Source organism: Vanessa atalanta, chromosome 8 (genome assembly GCF_905147765.1).
Source record: "Vanessa atalanta chromosome 8, ilVanAtal1.2, whole genome shotgun sequence".
Lineage (NCBI taxonomy): Eukaryota > Metazoa > Arthropoda > Insecta > Lepidoptera > Nymphalidae > Vanessa > Vanessa atalanta.
The window spans coordinates 6662816-6682279 of record NC_061878.1 but is presented as its reverse complement, the minus strand read 5'-3'; the positions used below and the strand labels follow the sequence as shown (position 1 = coordinate 6682279).

The 19464-nt window shown below is 30.5% G+C and overlaps 2 protein-coding genes across 4 annotated transcripts; both read left to right on the top strand.

Annotated features, from left to right (window-relative positions):
- The first annotated feature begins 1744 nt into the window (after positions 1–1744).
- LOC125065833 lies at positions 1745–8689 on the top strand. 3 transcript variants are annotated; one of them, XM_047673677.1, is made up of 4 exons: positions 1745–1908; positions 7024–7099; positions 7174–7251; positions 7882–8689. In XM_047673677.1, exons 2-4 carry the CDS (start codon positions 7042–7044, stop codon positions 8394–8396), a joined length of 651 nt encoding a protein of 216 aa, XP_047529633.1. In that variant the 5' UTR covers positions 1745–1908; positions 7024–7041; the 3' UTR covers positions 8397–8689. The 3 variants fall into 3 exon arrangements, with proteins under 3 accessions (XP_047529633.1, XP_047529636.1, XP_047529634.1); XM_047673680.1 differs by lacking the exon at positions 1745–1908 and adding an exon at positions 3734–3823; XM_047673678.1 differs by lacking the exon at positions 1745–1908 and adding an exon at positions 6878–6938.
- A 4603-nt stretch (positions 8690–13292) lies between these two features.
- Positions 13293–15035, top strand: LOC125065905 (dynein intermediate chain 3, ciliary-like). The gene has a single exon (XM_047673763.1). The coding sequence runs from the start codon at positions 13293–13295 to the stop codon at positions 15033–15035; it is 1743 nt and encodes a 580-aa protein (XP_047529719.1).
- Positions 15036–19464: the final 4429 nt, after the last annotated feature.

The window sequence follows — 19464 nt, the reverse complement described above, 5'->3', positions numbered from 1 at the left end:
ATTTGATAATAAAACCTGTCCTGATACGTGCCGTATTTCTGATGTAAGTTTTAATGTGTATTGGTTTGGTAATTTTTTTTCGAGCCGAGATGGCCCAGTTGTTAGAACGAGTGCATTTTAACCGACGATTGCGAGTTCAAACCCATCCAAGGACCACTGAATTTTCATGTGCTTAATTTGTGTTTGTAATTGATCTCGTGCTCGGCAGTGAAGGAAAACATCGTGAGGAAACCTGCATGTGTCTAATTTCAACGAAATTCTGCCGCATGTGAATCCACCAACCTGCTTGGTGGAACATGGTCCAAACCTTCTCCTCAAAGGGAAAGGAGGCCTTAGCCCAGCAGTGGGAAATTTACAGACTGTTAATCCAATTTTTTTTTTCAGTGATGAAAAACATTAAACTGTCTCGTCATTTACAAATATAGATGAAATCGTACATCAATTTTCGATGCTTATTTATGTAGTCAGTTTTATATCACTACAAGTAAAAGATTTCGGCGACTTACATGATACAACCGGCTACCCGCTTGATGCCATACTATCTCGGTTATTATCGTGCTGGAGACTCGGTTTTCAACTATTACACGGGCAATTTCGGCTAAGAGCTGTTGCTATCGATGGATGCGCTTAACACAAATCCCTCAATTGGTTCTTACCACGTCCATAGCTTGGAATAATGTGACTTGATCCCATTCCACCGTAACCGTAAAGACGTAAGAATGTAAGATTTAAGACGGTTGAGGTACTAAAGTAGAAATACTGACGAAAAATATAATTTTGTGATAATTTATAGATCTTGACAAGGAATGTTCTCGCTGAGACTTGGGGCAAATATGAGGTTGTGGTTTGCGGTTGCAAAATTTAGTGTTCGTTAATAATTATTTACTAACCATAATTTGATAAACAGTGATTAATATTAAAACGCAAGTTAATTTGACAGTAATTGTTATTCAATTTAAATTATTTATTGCTTTATTGTATCAGTAACAATCTCAATCGCGTTCTAAACAGATAATCGGTATATATTACTAGTTGTAGCCCGTGGCTCTCGTATTTTACGAGTTGGTCAATAGATGTCAGGCATAAAAAGTAGTCTATGTCCTTCCTTGGAGTTTGACCTTGCTTCACACAAATTTTATCAAATTCGGCTCAGTGATTTTGCCAAGAAAGCAACAAACAGACAGAGTTACTTTCGCAGTTAGCGTATAATTCAATATTGAAATATATTATAGATTATACATAAAGCTTAAGAAAATATATTTACTAAATTATCTATATGAATATTATAAATATATATTTTAGGCTATTTGTATTGGCATCAATGTTCGTTCGATATTTGAACAGGCAGTTCAAATTAATTAACTACCGAACGGAAAGGTATAATACTGAAGGCGTCGGCCTATACAAGCTTCAGTTTGAAAGGCCGAGCTTACCTGCAGACATGCAATACAAGTTCAAGCACGATGGCTACAGGGGGCATTGAGAGTGGAATGAAAGCGGATGGAAAGCATTAACTACGATGAAAGTATTTCTAACAACCCTTACATATTTAATGATTTCATTATCTATCGCTGAGTTTGTTGGGTTTTGTTTTGTAACTTTATTTGCAAGGCGGGCAATGTATATAGTGAATTTTGGAATAACCGCTACCGTTCTTGTGATAGAAATATGTTATACTGAGCCGGGTAATATCGAGTTGTTCAACCGTTCAACGTTAAAGCTCCAGTGTTATCCCGAATCGCGACCGAGGTGGACGTGTTTTCCGTTAAATTGCGAAACATACTATCGTCGTAGTAGTAAAATAAAGTTTCGTAAATATTGTTGTTAATCGATTTGGGTAGTCTTCTAAAATACAAATATATAAAGTTTTAGTTAACTCATCACTGCAGTGCCGGCTTACTATTTAAGGTAATATATTTTTTAAACCTAATTGCTCAAGCCAATTGTTATTTTTTAAATAACATTTCATTTAGGCGGAAATTTTGCGACTCGTGTGTTAGTTTTTTATAAAACTTTATAATCACATAGAGATATAATGAAAATTTATATTTTCTAAAATTTACTGTAACTTCTTCTTCTTTATGGTTTTACATAAATGATTTACTTTGACATAAATTACTTTCGAGAGTAGGTTTTGAGGGGTTTTGTAATATTTTAGTCGTAGCGGAGGAATAAGGAATTTGTGCCGTCATTGTTATTAAAGTATAAAAATTTATTATATAGTAATTTGCAGAAAAAAGTTAGTAGGTATCATATTACAGTATAACCACTTTTTTTTAAATTGTGATGTGATATCTTTGAGATATATATTAGACGAAATTTATTTAATTTTTAATCTCGAATGTGAAACGAGATATTTGCCGTAGATTATTTTTAATACCGCTAGAGTCAGATAATGTTTTTTAATTATTAGTTGCTTATTATTACTATAACAATTAAAAATAAAACCACTACGAAAATTTCTCATGATTTGATTCTTGAATCCCAGATGCTATACGCTCTTTGAATATTTCTTTAGTGAAGCTGAGAATTCAGAAACGATTAGCCGAAGCGTTTTGTGCGATTTCTTAAAAAATATATACCTAAATAAAAATAGTTTCCTTATAATTCAACTGGAGTTCTTTGAATTTTTAATAGTGTATGATATTGAACAAATCCCGTGCCAGTTATGAATTCACTACATGAATTTTAATATCAAGACTTCTGCGATAACCGATGAATATGTCACACAGAAAGTCAAATTTGAAAATCGCTATAAATAAAAATGTACTTTACAAGAAGGGGATAACAGGACCTTTTAAATCATTTTACATGATCAATCTTGAAATTAAATTATGATGCTGCCTGAAATAATATAAAAACACACCAAAGGCACGGACACCGACCACGCGTCTAAATAAAACGAATAAAAAAAGTAACTCCCAGTTTAGATAGAATACATTAAGACTTAGAACCAACTAGAAACTTCAGTAATTACTTTTTACCACCGATTATATAAGATAGGTACATATATTAATAAAGTAAAATCTCGTTTTTAACGAGATATTTTGGGACATTCTGTTGGAACTCTCTCTCTCTCTCTCTTGCTGTTTATTATGTACTTAAATATAACAGAGACAATAAAATAAATCATCAATGTTTGACAATAATTTGATGACAATGATATAATTTTTATACAATATCCCATATGAATTAAAACAATAACAAAAAATAATTTATTATTTTTTCATATAAAACCTTAAACGATATAAGGAGAAATAAACAAAAGAGAAAGGGATGAAAAGCTCGTCTAGTTGCCTTAGCCCTTTCTCCTCTCGTGACAATTTCTATCGGTTCACTCTTAGCATCGTAAAATAAATTCATTTCAAAATATTGTTCCAATAAACAACAATACTGTATAAGCGTATATGATCTTTTGACACGTAAATACAATGATACATATGATAGATGACACGCTCTACATTACTTTAGCGGAATATATATAGACTTTATATAAGAAACTGTTTTACCAGTTTCGATCAAACATGTCTTATAGCACTCTTGGGAAATTAAACAATAAGATAACTCAAACGTGATGTGTTTATATATAGATATACTTATGTATATATTTAGATCATATGTTAAAGTTTTTATAAGACGAACGTTACCGACTTATTATTATTATAATATGAAATAGTGCAAATATTTTATCACATATGAATCTTGATAGATTTCTGTAACCTAAAGTCGCACAATAATCCGTTGTCATAATTTAATAAGTGAAAAAGTATAACTGCTGTGTATCTTCACGATTCTTTTGGAATATAGACATCCCGAATTGATGGTAACTTACATTTAATATAATTCTGTAAAACGACGAAACGTAAAGTGCTCGTAAAAGCCTACTTAAATAAAGTATGTTTTTTTATTTTCATATACACCCAGATTGTTATCGTTCGAAAATGATATTTAAAATGTTCCTTTAAAGTGTATTATTGTCGAGCTTTATATAGTCAAATATGTACTTGAAAACATGCACAATGAAATAGTATGTCCTTTATTATTTCGTATTAGTCTACAGTTTGGAAAATGACATGTAAATTATAAATTATATGATTTTGACGCTGAAATCTGAACCGAATTTTACTAAAGCACGTATAACGTATAACAATATATTTTATTATTAAATTTCTGTTTTGGAAAATTATGCAACATAAGCGCCTATTTATATTACTCGATGTAAAGTAAAAGGCCCACTGTTGGGCTTAGACTTCCTAATCCATTGAGGAGTATGATTGAAGTTAATTCTAGCACTGTTTTTCAAAACAGGTTGGTGGATTCACATGTGGCAAAATTTCATCCGACTTAAAATTTAAAAATAAAATCTCCGTAGTGCTTAATCGAGTTAAAATCAGCAAGCTTCAGAACACTGTATGTATATATGTACTTCTAAGTGTTGCATCTTGCTGTTTCCTTTATGTAGCGTAATTGAATTAATGTTCCATTAGCAAGGACTTCTCATTAATATTATTAGTTCGTATCTCACTCGTGAAATGTTGAAAACTGACTTAGAGTACTTGGCTACTTCGATGAGTGTTTAAATATTATAATGATTATTATACTCATGTCGCATATACATTCTGATATATTTTTTTATAATGTTTCGCGGTGAGTTTCGTGTTTATTGTAACAGAATAGGTGTATTGGTTTTTTAAGGATTTTTTATTTAATAGTAGATAGGTAACATATTTAATTTTAATAAATATATTTTATATTTAGTTATTATTTATATTTAGTTTTTTTTATGAAATCGTAGGTGGTCTAGCAAATGGGCCATCTGATAGTCTAAAGACATCGACGCAGTAAGAAATATTAACGTCGAATAAAGTCATTAAATTCCTCGCTTGCTCAAAGTACAACATTATTTAAAGGTTTACTATTTTAAGCTATTAGTATTTTTTATATTTAAATTCATAGTCAAGGGCGCTCATAGGCACATAGGCACTGCAAGATATATAAAAAGATCTTACAAAAACTACTATATAGTATTATATTTTAAAATATAATATAAATTTTAAAATCAAATTTTGACCAAATTAAGGTTAATAACATAAATTGATTTTATTTTAATTAATACAAAATTTTAGCTCGATTGGTTGATTGAAATTTGTTTAAAATTAAATACCAATTTTGTCCTACACAAACTAATATATGTAAGAAGTAAAAAATAAATTTAATGAGCAATTATATTACCTTAGCACTATTGAGTTTTCTATTTATTATAGCAACATTAGCAAACATTAGCAGCCTGTAAATGTCCCACTGCTGGGATTAAGGCCTACTCTCCCTTTGAGGAGAAGGTTTGGAGCATATTCCATCACGCTGCTCCAATGCGGGTTGGCAGAATACACATGTGGCAGAATTTCGTTGAAATTAGACACATGCAGGTTTCCTCACGATGTTTTCCTTCACCGCCGAGCACGAGATAAATTATAAACACAAATTAAGCACATGAAAATTCAGTGGTGCCTGCCTGGGTTTGAACCCGAAATCATCGGTTAAGATGCACGCGTTCTAACCACTGGGCCATCTCGGCTCATTTATTATAGCATATGCCATAAATATATCTAAAGCGCTTGAAATTTTTTAGAAATCTTTACTAATATAATTTTATTATAAATCAGTAAAATTCGTTGTATTTTTCGTTTTGTTTTTTAACTCACATCTCAAATATTATAATATATATTTATATGTATACGTATATTATATTATAATTTTGTTATATAGTAACTTAAATCGTATTTATTTTACATTTGTATTTGAAGAAAAACAAACATAAACAGCTTTTTACACTACTTTATTTTTAAATTAAAATACCTAGAATTTTATATATTTATAAAAAATCGACTACAGAATAAATTGAATGTATCTGTAATGAGTTGAATTCGACGTAGGAGCAGTATTGAATTACGGCGTTACGTTCATTGCAGATATAAAATTGATTGAAGTGGAAATGTACATATTGTAGAGAATTTAGGAATCGCTGTTTTGTAATGCCTGCAACGGAAATTCATGGGGTACTGCCAACTCGCTTTATCGACAAAATTCGTTACGCTTTTGAGGTATTCACTTTGAAATTTTTATATTCTTTGTAACCGTATCCTCACTTCGTATGCGTCTAAGTAACGCTTCGAATATTCTTTATCCTAAGGAAGAGATTGATATTTCAGATAGGAATCGATAGATTCTTGAAATATGAATAAGTAAGCTTCGAATATTTGCTATTTGAAAACTATATATATATTTTAGATATCGTATTACAAAAAAGAGTATTAGGTATAAATGTTGGTATAAAGGATGTCGGTGCGGCAAGAATACGAAAAAAAGTACCGTAGGCAAGTGACATGTAACACTGGGGAAGGATTAGTTTATTTAAAAAAACATTAAAGTTTTTATATTTTTTTCTTTTTCAACATCTGATATAAAATTTACCGTAATAATAGAACGATTTTTTAAACATTATCTCTATACAAAAAAAATTGGAAATCAAATTAATGAACGGTTTTATTAAAAATATATTGTAATATTTAATGCTAAACGCTCAGCTGCTACCACTGCGGGTAAAAATATTAATTTAAAATTGAATATTTAAGAATTAATATTTCGCATTTAGTACCTACATAATTAATTAGAAAATAAGTACTGATTGTTTATTTATTGCTTATGTAAATAATTTGAAATACGTTATTTACAGAACGCACAAGCAACGCTATAAAAATATTTGTTAATCGCGTGTCAGTTTTTATTGAAATTTCCACGATATATTTGCAAACTAGCTTTGTAAAAAAGGCAGTTTCAAACTGGGGTTACACTTGGCATTAATTGTCGTTTCCACTTTTAGCACTACAGGCACAACTGAAATAAATAATTTTATTATCAACTTCATAAAAACATATATTGTCAGTTATGCTTATATTTTATATTAACAGAATCATATGAGTATTTACACATGTTTCTTGTATAAACAATACTTTCTTGTTACAGTTCCGCTTCGAGTGAACAATGGCCATCATTTCTCTACAACACACGTATTTTTTCATTCTGCTCACATTATTAGTTGGTAAGTCATTTATTACATTCGTAATACATGAATATAATTTAAAAACATAGTTTAATAATAAAAAATATTCTCAGGTCAAGGAGATGGACATTGGAAGAAATCATCTAAGAATATCCTTCAACGTGATATGAAATTGTATAAGAAAATGACCGGTATGATATTATACTTATTACAGTCATAACTTTGTAATCAATGATAAGATAAAACTCATTTATAAATTAGTAGTAGTTAAGGTATATATATGTACTTCAATAAATAATATTATAATAGATACTTCATAATTAAATAGATTAACTGTATCTATTTATTTAAATCAATCAATCTATTAAGCAGAGCTTGTATGATAAATTAAGTATTCCATATTATTTATAGGTCTTTCGTGTAATTTAGGGTTTAATCTAAAGTTTGATCATTAAGAAAAGTGTTATGTTAGTGTGTAATGAGCCGACACCTTGAGTCACGTTATGTTTTTTTTTTGTAATAATTTCGGTAAGAATAAGAATGTCCTTGGTGGAGCTTTACTTTTTAGTTTAAGTAAAGCACAAGAGACATAACATCTTAGTTAATATGGTTGGTTTGCTATTGGCGATACAGTATGGTGACTACTTACCATCAAGTAGCCCATTGGCCCGTCCGCATAATAATGTTGGAAAAAAAATACTTTTACAAATAAATAAAAAAAGGACTTTTTTACGGTATTTTATTTGTTTCACATTTTTTAGTAATTGTAATTATTATATATAGAATAAATTTAAAAAAATATAATTGAAAATTTGTTACAGAAAAAATGAAGGAAGAACTCGAGGAATTCTATGGTGAATACTCAAATGAACCAATCAACGATTACTTTCTTGAAGAAATAGATTACGTTCAGAGTAAAATCGAAAAACATTTGAGACCTAAAATAAAAAACGATAAAAGTAAAAAAATTACTTACTCCCACGTTAATTTTTCTGAAAATGATCGTTATGTTAAAAGTCCACACAATAAAGAATATGCTACCAATAAATCGTCCGAAAATCACGACAATAACTCCATTGACGAATCCGATACAACAACGAATATCAAGTGGCCTAAATTTGAAGACATTTTACTAGCAATTGGCAAACAATACGATTGGAAAAATGACAGATGGATAAAAGTTAAAGCAAAAATGAGGGATAAACAAAAAAACAAATTAAATAAACTAGATAACGTCGCAGAACATCAGAAACACAATTTTAAATATAGAATTGTAAAATTAAACAGAGCTAAGAGTAAAAGAAAAATCGTTATAGCCGTAACAGCTGTTAGATAGAATCAAAACTTTATAAGAAGTCAGAATAATAACATAACATCTCCTTATATTATATAATGTTAAAGGGACCAATGGGGCTGATTCGTTAATTGATAATTTAAATCATGCTATTCGGCAAAGTTAATAATAGAACCGCACGTGAGAAAAAAAAAATTGGCAAAATCTTTAACATACCATTTATATAATAATAAACTTCCCTCACTTATTGATCCTCACAGAAAACATATTAATAAATAAGGTATTAAGCAATAATTCTGTTGATGAAACCAATATCATGTATTCCGTGTTTCCCTTTCGGGGCATATGTGTTGAAAATAAATAAAGATATCAATAAAATCGTTTCATTATTTCCCCAAGCCAATGAAACGTTTTCAAGTTATTTTACAAGTTTTTTTTTTATAAATGTAAAGCTAGCACCGGTTCTGAGTGCAAAATTATATCGAGAACCATCACTAAAGATTCAAAAGTTGCTTTCTTTCACTGATTAAATAATATGATTATACTATGCATATGATTATACAAACAATGAAATTAATCACAATAAAATATTACATGATTCATTGTCTAGTAATTATATCACAAGACATTTAAATATTCCTATTGCTTATCTAGACACGAAAATAATGATGACCTCTTCATTAAATCGTCAGCAGTATATATACTGTAATTATATTACAATATGCATGTAGCATCTATTATACGAAAATATTTATAGCTTTTCATTTGAAAAATAAAGTATTTTTTATCTATATATACATATATAGATAAAAAATACTTTATTTTTTACTATATTTATATATAATATATAGAAATATTTTTTTTTGTTCGTCAATCACATGAAAACTACTGAATGTATTGAAATAAAAAAAATCTTTATTCAAGTAGGCTCAAAAAAGCACTTTTGAATACTCATGTTGCAGTATTTAATTAAATGTAAAGCTAACACCGGTTCGGAAAGTAGATTCTAACGAGTATATTATTTCAATTACACTACACTATTTCAATTACAAAGACAATAAATTACAATTTAATTTATATATGTCACCGTAAAATTGTAAATACCGTTAGATTATAAATCTATCTAGCGAGATTGTGAACTGTCGAAAGATTGTGAACCGTAACATACTGCTTACAATTTAACGCATTATTTTACTGTAGATTATAATCTATCGATGTGCTTAATTTCTGATAAATTATAAACACTAACCTAACCGAAATATCATAAACTATCGAAATTTTTGACGTTTTATTTTGAGTTAAATCACCGTTCACAATATTTCGGCAATTTACAATCTCGCGAGACTGATTACAATCTAACTATCTACTATTTACAATTCTACGGTGATATATACCTATATCCTCCCTTGAAATCAACAAGTATAAAGTATTTTGTATTGAGTAATCTACATTTATTTTGAATGTTTTTTGAGAGATAAGCTTAAAATTTATTTTATAGAAACGAATACCGGTTCATACCGGTATTCTCATGAATATGACCAATCGATACGGAATCGTCCGTAGATTTTTATGAGCTATTAATTTTTTGCATTCCTTTGATCCTTTCCCCTTTATTTTATTTAATGCCCAGCGGAGCGGACGCGTAACAGCTAGTATCCTTATATTATTATTCAATAAAGTTCAATACTATAGAAATATTCACTGAAAACCAACTGTCCAATTGTAATGGATATTAATGATCCAGACCCGGAAAAACATACCGATTGCTATTCGTCCAAAGAACAGAACAGGTTTATTAATGAAATATAACGTAAGTGATTGTTCGTTTTTATGCAATTGTTTATTGTTATATGCATGAGTACTTTTTGATTTTATTTATGAAGGCAACGGCCTATATCTATGATTTTTAGTAGTACCTTCGCCCATAAAGTCAGTCTTTTATTTATGAGCGCCTTCGCCCTCAGACTATGGCATTGTAAAAAAAAGTTTAAATGACTTAAAATCTCTGCACCGCAAACACGAAGTCTGGGAAGAATTCTGTACTCACACTGCCACAGCTGCCGTTCAAATAGGAATACAGATATACCGAAAAAAATAACATATAACTTTGTTGACAAAAAAAAATCGATATTTTTCTATTATTTTATTTGCCTACGCGTAAAAATTGCTATACAAGTCAGTCGATTCGGAGATTTGTTTAAATTAATAATTTTGTTCAAATATAATTATTATAATCATCTTCTAGTTGGCTAATTCGATCGACACCCCATTTCCAGCGATAATCTACATTGCGTAGGATATTTTATACGATACAAGTATGTTCGCAAAGAAACGTGTCTCTAATATCACATTGTCATAATCTAATAGGATGTAAGTCCCATACAATCAGAGAGATTAAACAAATAAATAAAGGCATTAGTGCTATTCGAGGCATGGGAGTGTACCACTGTCGCCTCGATTTAATACACTTTGGCCGAAAAGACGGAGAACATTTATCTTCTCCAGAATACGAAGCTCAGACGATAATTCTGTAAATAACGGTAGCCACTCATAATAATAATAAAAGAGTCATGTTTATTGAAAAAATATATAGTGTTTTCAGACTAAATTACTCGACACATCTGTATTAGACTTATATTTTATAACTATATGCTAAAAGTTTGTGTGCTAATATCTTAATAGATAAGAATCAGATCCACAATTTGCTGCATTTTAGACAAGTTCAGACGCTGTCATTAATTGACTTGAATAATAAAGATAACACCCAATTCTGAAAATACGTAAAGTTTTCAAGCTCAGTAAAGAAATATATTAAAAGTCGCCCGTCCATCAAGAAAGTCTAAACTTCTTGTGTACTGAGACGCGATCTGATAAATATATATAAGAAGTTTTCATATGAATAAAAATGGAAAATAACATTTAAGGTTTTAGTATTATTTTCCTTTATAAATTACTTTGCTTAAAACGTTGAGTGATAAGTCTTGATTGAAAGTACTTTCTGATTTGCGGAACGAATAACATTTGATTCGTCAAAAACTTCTCATTCCTGTGGTACATATCAATTCTGACAAGCAACAACCCTTTTGTCCGTAAGTTATTTTCTCTTTGAAATTTTGAAATTTTGATATTTTTTAATGCAGATATGGTATCTATAAAAATCACAGGAAGCCCTTTTTTGTAGCATATGGTTTGAAAAAATATTTTCTCGTGGGTAAAATCCAGTACAGTGCGTTAGTATCAAAAGTTATTCGTACTATATAAGTTTGTCACTGGGCTGGCGTTTGAATAAACAAATATGAACATATATTTGTCTCATATAACGTTGATTTTTAATGAAGTTCTTCGTTTTCAGGTATTTGAAATTTTATGTTTTTTATCGATTCAACATTCGATGTCGTTATTTCCAGTTTACCTTTCGAATAATTTTTAAGCTAAATGACTCCGACGTATTTTTAAATTTATTATTCGTTTGCATGTCAACACGTCAACAATATATTACCAGAGACAGACCGCTGTCTATTCCATATAGCTATCAATAATTCTATTACACAAACATTACTGTGTAGTCGGGATTTTTCTTCTAGCTAGATGGATCAACTTGCGAACTCTGTTACTTTCTTTGTAAACAGCCTTATTTGCTTTCCGTCCGCTAAGACCTTTGTCAATAGTAATTTTCCCTTCGCTTCGCAGACACTTGAACACCTCTGGTTCTGAAGTAGTTCGTAATTCAGAATATTCTACTGTATATCTTATAAGCATATCCATGTAAACCAATTAGAAGTGCATCATTATATTTCATAGATATATTTGTAATACTATCCAGGTTTGGATATATATATTTTTATTAAATTTTATACATAGTCTTCGTTCTTTAATAAATTTTCATTTAAGCCAATGTATCTTTTAATCAAATGCAGTATATACATACTATCATCGTTCCTAAAAGTTAAAAAATAAAATCCATTGAAAATAATAATGTTAAATTTCCAATGCAACTTGCTTATATCAGCTTATTATATTAAAAAAGAGAAAAGTTTGTATTATTGAACGCGATAATCTCACAAACTATCAATCCCATATGAATAGGTATACATTTTGCTTTTATTAACCGAATTTAATGTGTATGAAACGATATAGCATGTTTTAATAAAGAATATTATTAGAGCATACTATACCGTATATATATTTAAAAATAGTGCCATGTAAAACGAAATTCATTTTAAAAAAAATATGTTAGATAGAGTAAAATTATTGTACTAATATGTTATTCAGCTCAGAACATTATGTATCAATTTTTCAGGAACAACCTCTCTCGTCCGAGAACAGGCAATTTATCAAACCCTGTTTCTTGTGCATGTATGCGTACAACGAAAATCACGGATTAGGTACTTATAAAAAAAACAACAAACGTGATCTCGAACACGAACGTGCCTCGAATCGTGTAGCACAAAATGTGATGTTTACGATTTTTTTTACAGCTATTTCGTTTTTACGAATGGACTTGATATTTTTTCGACTTTGTAGTGAATCAATAAAAGATTTCAATTTACTCTAAACTTAATTGAACTTCTTGTATTGTATTGAAAAATTGATTAATGCTTATAAAATAATACTTCTTGTATTGAATAAATTCCTAGCTCATACATTTCATATACTTTTTTGGAAGATATTCTTAATATGATTTTAAACATATAATTATGGAATTTTACATTCCACAAACATAATTGTATGTGTAAGTAGTATTTAACTGTTAAATTATCTGGTGTCGTTGATCATTTTTAAATAAAAAAATAACTGTCAGAGTGACATTACATGTTACGTCAACAAGAAGTGGATGAAGACACGTAATAATTTAAGGAAATATATTTTAAAAGGACTTATAACTTATATTAGTTTTTATATAGATATCTCGTAATATATTTTTTGCCCTCCAACAGGATGGAACCTGGGTTGAATTATTCGTATGTAAAAATAAGAAAGGATTTTGGACAGCAAGTCAGGTTTTGCGAGGTTCCAGCGGTAATGTTAGATTCAATTGATCCAAATAAACTTGACCAAAAGCAATATTGTCTACGAAATCCAACTTCTAATGAAAGTCAAACAGTTGTAAAATTATCTGAGCATTATGTGAATACAAAAAAGATTGTCCTTCGTGATCAAGGACTTAATCACGTTGAAGGCGGTTGGCCAAAAGATATAAATTTCCGAGACGAAGAAGCCACTTCTAGACACCGTAGGCGTTTTGAACGCGATGACTCTTATGTCAGTGCAATATTAAATTCTTACGATGGTTTGAAGCATCTTATTGAACAAAATAATGCAATAGAAATGTATAATATGTATTTCAAGGAAATAAATTCCGAGGAACCAGTTGAGAAATATTTTGTTCGCAAATCTATTGTTTTTAATGATCCTGACGAAAGACCAATTGCATCTATAGGTTGGACACATGAAGATGATTCTAAAATTGTGGTTGCATATTGTAATAAAAATTATTCTGTTAATAGACCGGTAAATAAAAATACTACATGTTTGATCTGGGCAATAGAAAATCCTGCAGAAACCTATACTGATTTTATTCCTCCTTCATTTTGTTGGAAAGTAGCCTGCTCTCCTTCTAACTCAAGTGAAATAATTGGAGGTCTTCAAAACGGTAGTGTATGTATCTTTGACATTCGCGCCAAAAAGGAACCTATTGCCATAAGCCCAATACACTTAGCTCACCGAGATCCTGTCACTGCTCTCTTATATATTCATTCTCGCTTGAATTATGAATTTTTTAGTGGTTCCAGTGACGGACAGTGCATGTGGTGGGATGTTCGAAATATATCAAGGCCAACAGATATCCTTGTAATGTCTATACATGCTCCTTCAAGCCCAGGTGATGGTCTTAAGTACACAGAAGGTATAAGTGCATTGCAATTTGATAGAACATTTACCACCAAGTTCTTATGTGGTACTGATACGGGATATGTAATAAATGTCAATCGTAAAGGTAAAAATCATGCGGAAGTAATGAGTGCTATTTTCTCAGCCCATAAAGGTTCAGTCAAGTCAGTTGAACGTAATCCTTTCATTCCAAAATTTTTTATTACATGTGGCGACTGGACGACAAATATTTGGAGTGATGATATACAATCTTCACCAATTATTTTTGGCACATCACATCCTAAGCAAATTTCAGATGTAGCATGGTGTCCACAAAGAGTTTCAAGTTACATGTCTATTTGTCGTGATGGCAAATTTCGTTACTGGGATCTTTTACGAAAATATTATGAGCCCATAGTCGTTTTACCTGTTTCTAAGTATCCATTATTATATATAAGGCCAAATGAAGAAGGTAAATTCGTTGCCATAGGAGACACAAAAGGTTCATTGAATCTTATAACTCTATCCGATAATATGGCTTACTCTGGTGATCGAGATAGAAATCTTATGGTACAACATTTTGATCGCGAAGCTCGAAAAGAGCATATTCTTGAGACTCGTGTTAGGGAAATACGATTAAAACTTAAATTAGAAGCACATGTACCTGTTGATTCAACACTTGGAAAAGTTGATGATGAAACTTTAATACATAATGCTGAAGATGAGTACAGAAAAGTTGTGGGTGAAGAATTTAAGCAATTTGAAACTGTGCCGACTACCCGTGGGAAAAGCCTTAAGACTGTCAAGCATTAATTTTAAGTAAAGTTTTTTTGCAGAAAGTTTATGAATAAAGAGTTCTTATATCATATAATGTATGGTTAAAGCTGTTTATCCTGATAAATACAACTTTCCTCCTATATTAATCTGATATATTACCTCCCTTCACACACCTCATTACACAATTTCCTTAAGCAAACATACTAGTATATTGTATAACTATGTATATGGATATGTTTGAAAAACATTATCGGTTTATTTGTAATATCTTCTTTTGCTGAGAATACTCTTTTAAGATTATGATGAACTGCGTGTTTATTTAAAACATTTACGAAATATAATATCACATTATTGTTATTTGGTATTGGATTATACAAAAGAGGTTATTATCCTTGCTTTTTATTCATTATTAGAAATTGTAAGAGACTAGCCCTAGCCTCCAATACGCTGCTAAATCATAGGATGTCATAATTAATTATATCAAATGATTATTACATATTATAAATATATACAATTATTATTATAAATAATTGATCAATAATTTGTACAACTTTAATTAATATTATTTTATATGGAATAACAATTAATACTGGCATGTAACACTATTTCTTATTTTAAAAATGATTGAGCGGTCATTAGGAAAACAATTGGACGATTCTGAGGGATTGTAAAAGAAATATAGAGAGATTGGAACATCATTGTAAAACATAATTTAATTTTGCCATCCCGAACTACTGAAATTACAAAATATTCTAAGTTCTACATAATGTAACCTTAAAAGATGATGTCGTCTTGACCGATCTCAGCCACGGCACCTTTCTCAAGGAGGATCAGCCTACTCCGCAGACTTGTGCACTAAGCACTATACGGCAATTCCGAAAAGACCAAAAAGAGATCAGGCGCAGGACAAATGTCTATTAGTGCTTTTCGAAGCATGGAATTGTACAAACTCCCAACTCCCAGACTCCGGGCTGTAATGGAATTTTTTTTTGATAGAAAAACGCAATAACTTTTACCAGCCTTACCTGGAATTCGATTCCAGGATCAATACCTGCGGCCTTATATCTAGCCACTAGATCAACTAGACAGTCAACGACGTAGATATACGTAGATAAACTCTGTACTACCAAAAAACTTAATACGGTCATAATTCACAGTAACTTTAAAATGAAAATAATTCTAGAATTCGATCGTTTATTCAAACTAAATATTATAATACAATAATTAATTGTAATTATTATTGTAATAATATTTTTGCGTGATTATTATTTAAATTACCTCGATAATCTGGCAATAAACTGACGTTGTTGAAATTTCGACTTAAATCCGTTAAGCTATTAAGCCATATCAATAAAGTTATGAATACGTATTAATGTTGAAGTAATTAATATTAAAATTGGACACTTTAATTGCTAGCTTAATATTAACTTATATTGTTATAATTTGAAACAACACTTTGATATAATTTAGCGTATAAAAATAGATAGTTATAAAAAAAAGACTTTTAGCTAACTACAAGTGAGTACAAGAACAATTTCGTTCATTGGTTGAAATCGGACTAAAGGTCAAATTTGATTCCATCGTTATATAAATATGTAACGTTTAAACAAAAGGTTTTGGACGTCAGAAAAACTTATTATACTTATATTACCTGGAGGTAGTGAGTTGGACTCATTTTAGTTTTTAAAGCATTTCTTTCAACCAAAAATTAGTTGACTCACATAAATAAATGGTAAGGCGAAAAAAATTAAAACAGCGCAAATGCAAAGGGTACTCTTCGTTCCTTTTACTAATGCTTCCTAAAAGATTTATGAAAGAGTGCCTTTTGTGTGGCTTTTTCCTTTCTTAAAGGAAACGCTTGGTATTTAGTGTTGCTTGTGCAGACTTAAACCGACACTTGTAAAAGATCTGGCACGTCAAGCGTCTTAATCCGGGGCAAATTGTAACGTGAAGCGACTATTAATCTTTAGGACAGGTTAATTTGGGTACTGATTAGTAGAATATATGTACGTACATACTTATATTGAAAATATTTTAATGTCATGTTAAACTATAAATATAATTTGTATCTATTTAAATCAACTTGAAGTGTAACAAAATAATTAAGCATTTTAAAAATATATTCTTTTGTTATACTGACGACCTCCGTGGTGTAGTTGTGTGTACACCGGTTTTCATGGGTATGCCCCTCCGAGGTCCTAGGTTCGATTCCCAGCCGAGTCGATGTAGAAAAAGTTTATTAGTTTTCTATGTTGTCTTGGGTTTGGGTGTATGTGGTCCGTCGTTACTTCTGATTTTCCATAACACAAGTGCTTTAGCTACTTACATTGGGATCAGAGTAATGTATGTGATGTTGTCCAATATTTATTTATTTTTACTGCTTTAGGAATAACTGTGACCCGCGGTTTTTACTGCGATATTATGTATGTACTTTAAGGTTAAAATCTCTTACCTCAAAATGACCAATCTCTAAAATAAACCGATTGTACAGAATGCATCTACAATTTTACAGTTTTATACTAAGTACTAAAAAGTGTGCCTACATGTTATTTTATAAATTGTTTCGCTGAAACACTTCTTTTGTAACTTTGTAAGGATTTAACCACGTGACAGAATTGTACGACGTCATGGTACCCCTCTAACCTGGGAATTTACAGTTCGCGCTTCCTCGGCTATATTCGGTTTTCGTCGTATTGCTATCCACCCTATGTTGATGTTTATGTTATGTGGTAGTGAGTCGTAGGACAAAGTATATAGCATTTATCAATATAAGTACATTGTGTATAACTAAAGGATATATTTTAATTCGAACTCGTAGTGTTTAAAATTAGCCCTTACAGATATGCAAAATCATTTATATTACAAAATATAATAATAAATAAGGTTATAAAATTTAAAAAATCTGTAGTAAGGCTGTATAAGCCGGCCTGGGTAGGTACCATACTCATCACATATTCTACCACCAAAAAGAAACATTTACTTATTGTTGTGTTCCGATTTAAAGGATAACAGTCATCGAGGACATAACATTTTAGTTCTCAAAGTTGATGGCACACGGGTGATATAAAGGATGATTAATATACAGACGCTGTACGAAACAGCGCCGGTATCTACAGGGGGTGTTAACCACTTACCATTAGATGGCTCATTTGCTTACCTGTATTATAAAAATAGGTACAGCAAAGAGATAATATTTTGTTTATATGGGTTTGCGTTCCTTCAATGACATAGATATACTATCTTGGCTTGATTTAATTTAATAATATTATTTATATTTATGAATACTCGGTTTTACCTTTTTTTCAAAATCACACAAATAATTGGGTCGCGTCGTGCATAAATGTACTAACCCACAGAACCATTAATAAAGGATTTGACAGACAACACCATTTTTATAATTTCATAAATGTTATAGTTAATTAAATAATGTTATACTTATTATATTAAAGACATTTATAATCTTTCAAATCTTAGCAAGTTCAATTGTGTTTACAGATACAACCCTAGAGGTGTTGGTATATTTCTCCACCAGCTACATTTTAATATTTTAATATGGGGCTACGCAATGATAATAATGACACAATTGAAATTAATTTTAAAGAAGTTTTCATCCATTAGACTTTTGATAAAAGCAAAAAAAAAATATCCCATAGATATTACATTTTTTCTTTTTTGGCAACATAATAAAGTTACTTAACTACGAATTAAGGAATATAGTGTGGAGAGATTTGTAGTCCCGTTGCATTAACAGTAGACGAGTATTATTTCTGTTAGTGTTATCGTATAGAATTTTACCTCTCACTAATATGATAAAGAAGTACAATTTATTTGTTTGTACGTAGGGAGTAATCTCTCATAAAAAATCACTGGTAGAAAGCTATAATATTTACGACTGCCGTGGGCTATAAAAAATATATTTATATCATATAATTTTCTTTATTAATAATTGCACCCGTGCGAAGCCTAGACGAGTCGCTGGTTTAAATGAAATACATACGAGTATTACAGTAAAAAGATAAAAGATATATAGAAAATTAAATGATAGACATCATACGTTTCATATGTAGTGCGTTAAAACGGCACTTATTTGTAAGTGAATATTTATCCTTTACGAAATGCCGCAATATATTACCTATATTTTATCGCCGTGGTGCACCGAGAGACTCGTATTCGTATAACTTACACCCGCTCTATCCATTTGAATAAAACGTGGCTTAATGTACCGTGAACGCAACCTTTGAACTTTGCCTTAGACTGCCATGTCATGGTTAACTGTTGGCGGGAAGCCTTAATTTTTCATATTTAATAGATTTCATTTAAGATTATTTTTCAGGAAACTATTAAAAAAAAGAATTGCAATCGTCAAAGGCTTAAAATCCACTGCTTATCCGACTAGGTTATAAGCCTCTCCTTTTGTAAGCGGTCTGCCTAGGTCCTACGCCAATCTGATCCAAGTTCGGATGGC

Bases quoted from the DNA above. Each gene is read 5' to 3' on its own strand.
- LOC125065833 (XM_047673677.1), top strand. From the start codon at position 7,042: ATGGCCATCATTTCTCTACAACACACGTATTTTTTCATTCTGCTCACA. The intron at 7,100-7,173 runs GTAAGTCATTTA...AAATATTCTCAG, and splicing joins TCTGCTCACATTATTAGTTG to GTCAAGGAGATGGACATTGG. The intron at 7,252-7,881 runs GTATGATATTAT...AATTTGTTACAG, and splicing joins ATTGTATAAGAAAATGACCG to AAAAAATGAAGGAAGAACTC.
- LOC125065905 (XM_047673763.1), top strand. From the start codon at position 13,293: ATGGAACCTGGGTTGAATTATTCGTATGTAAAAATAAGAAAGGATTTT.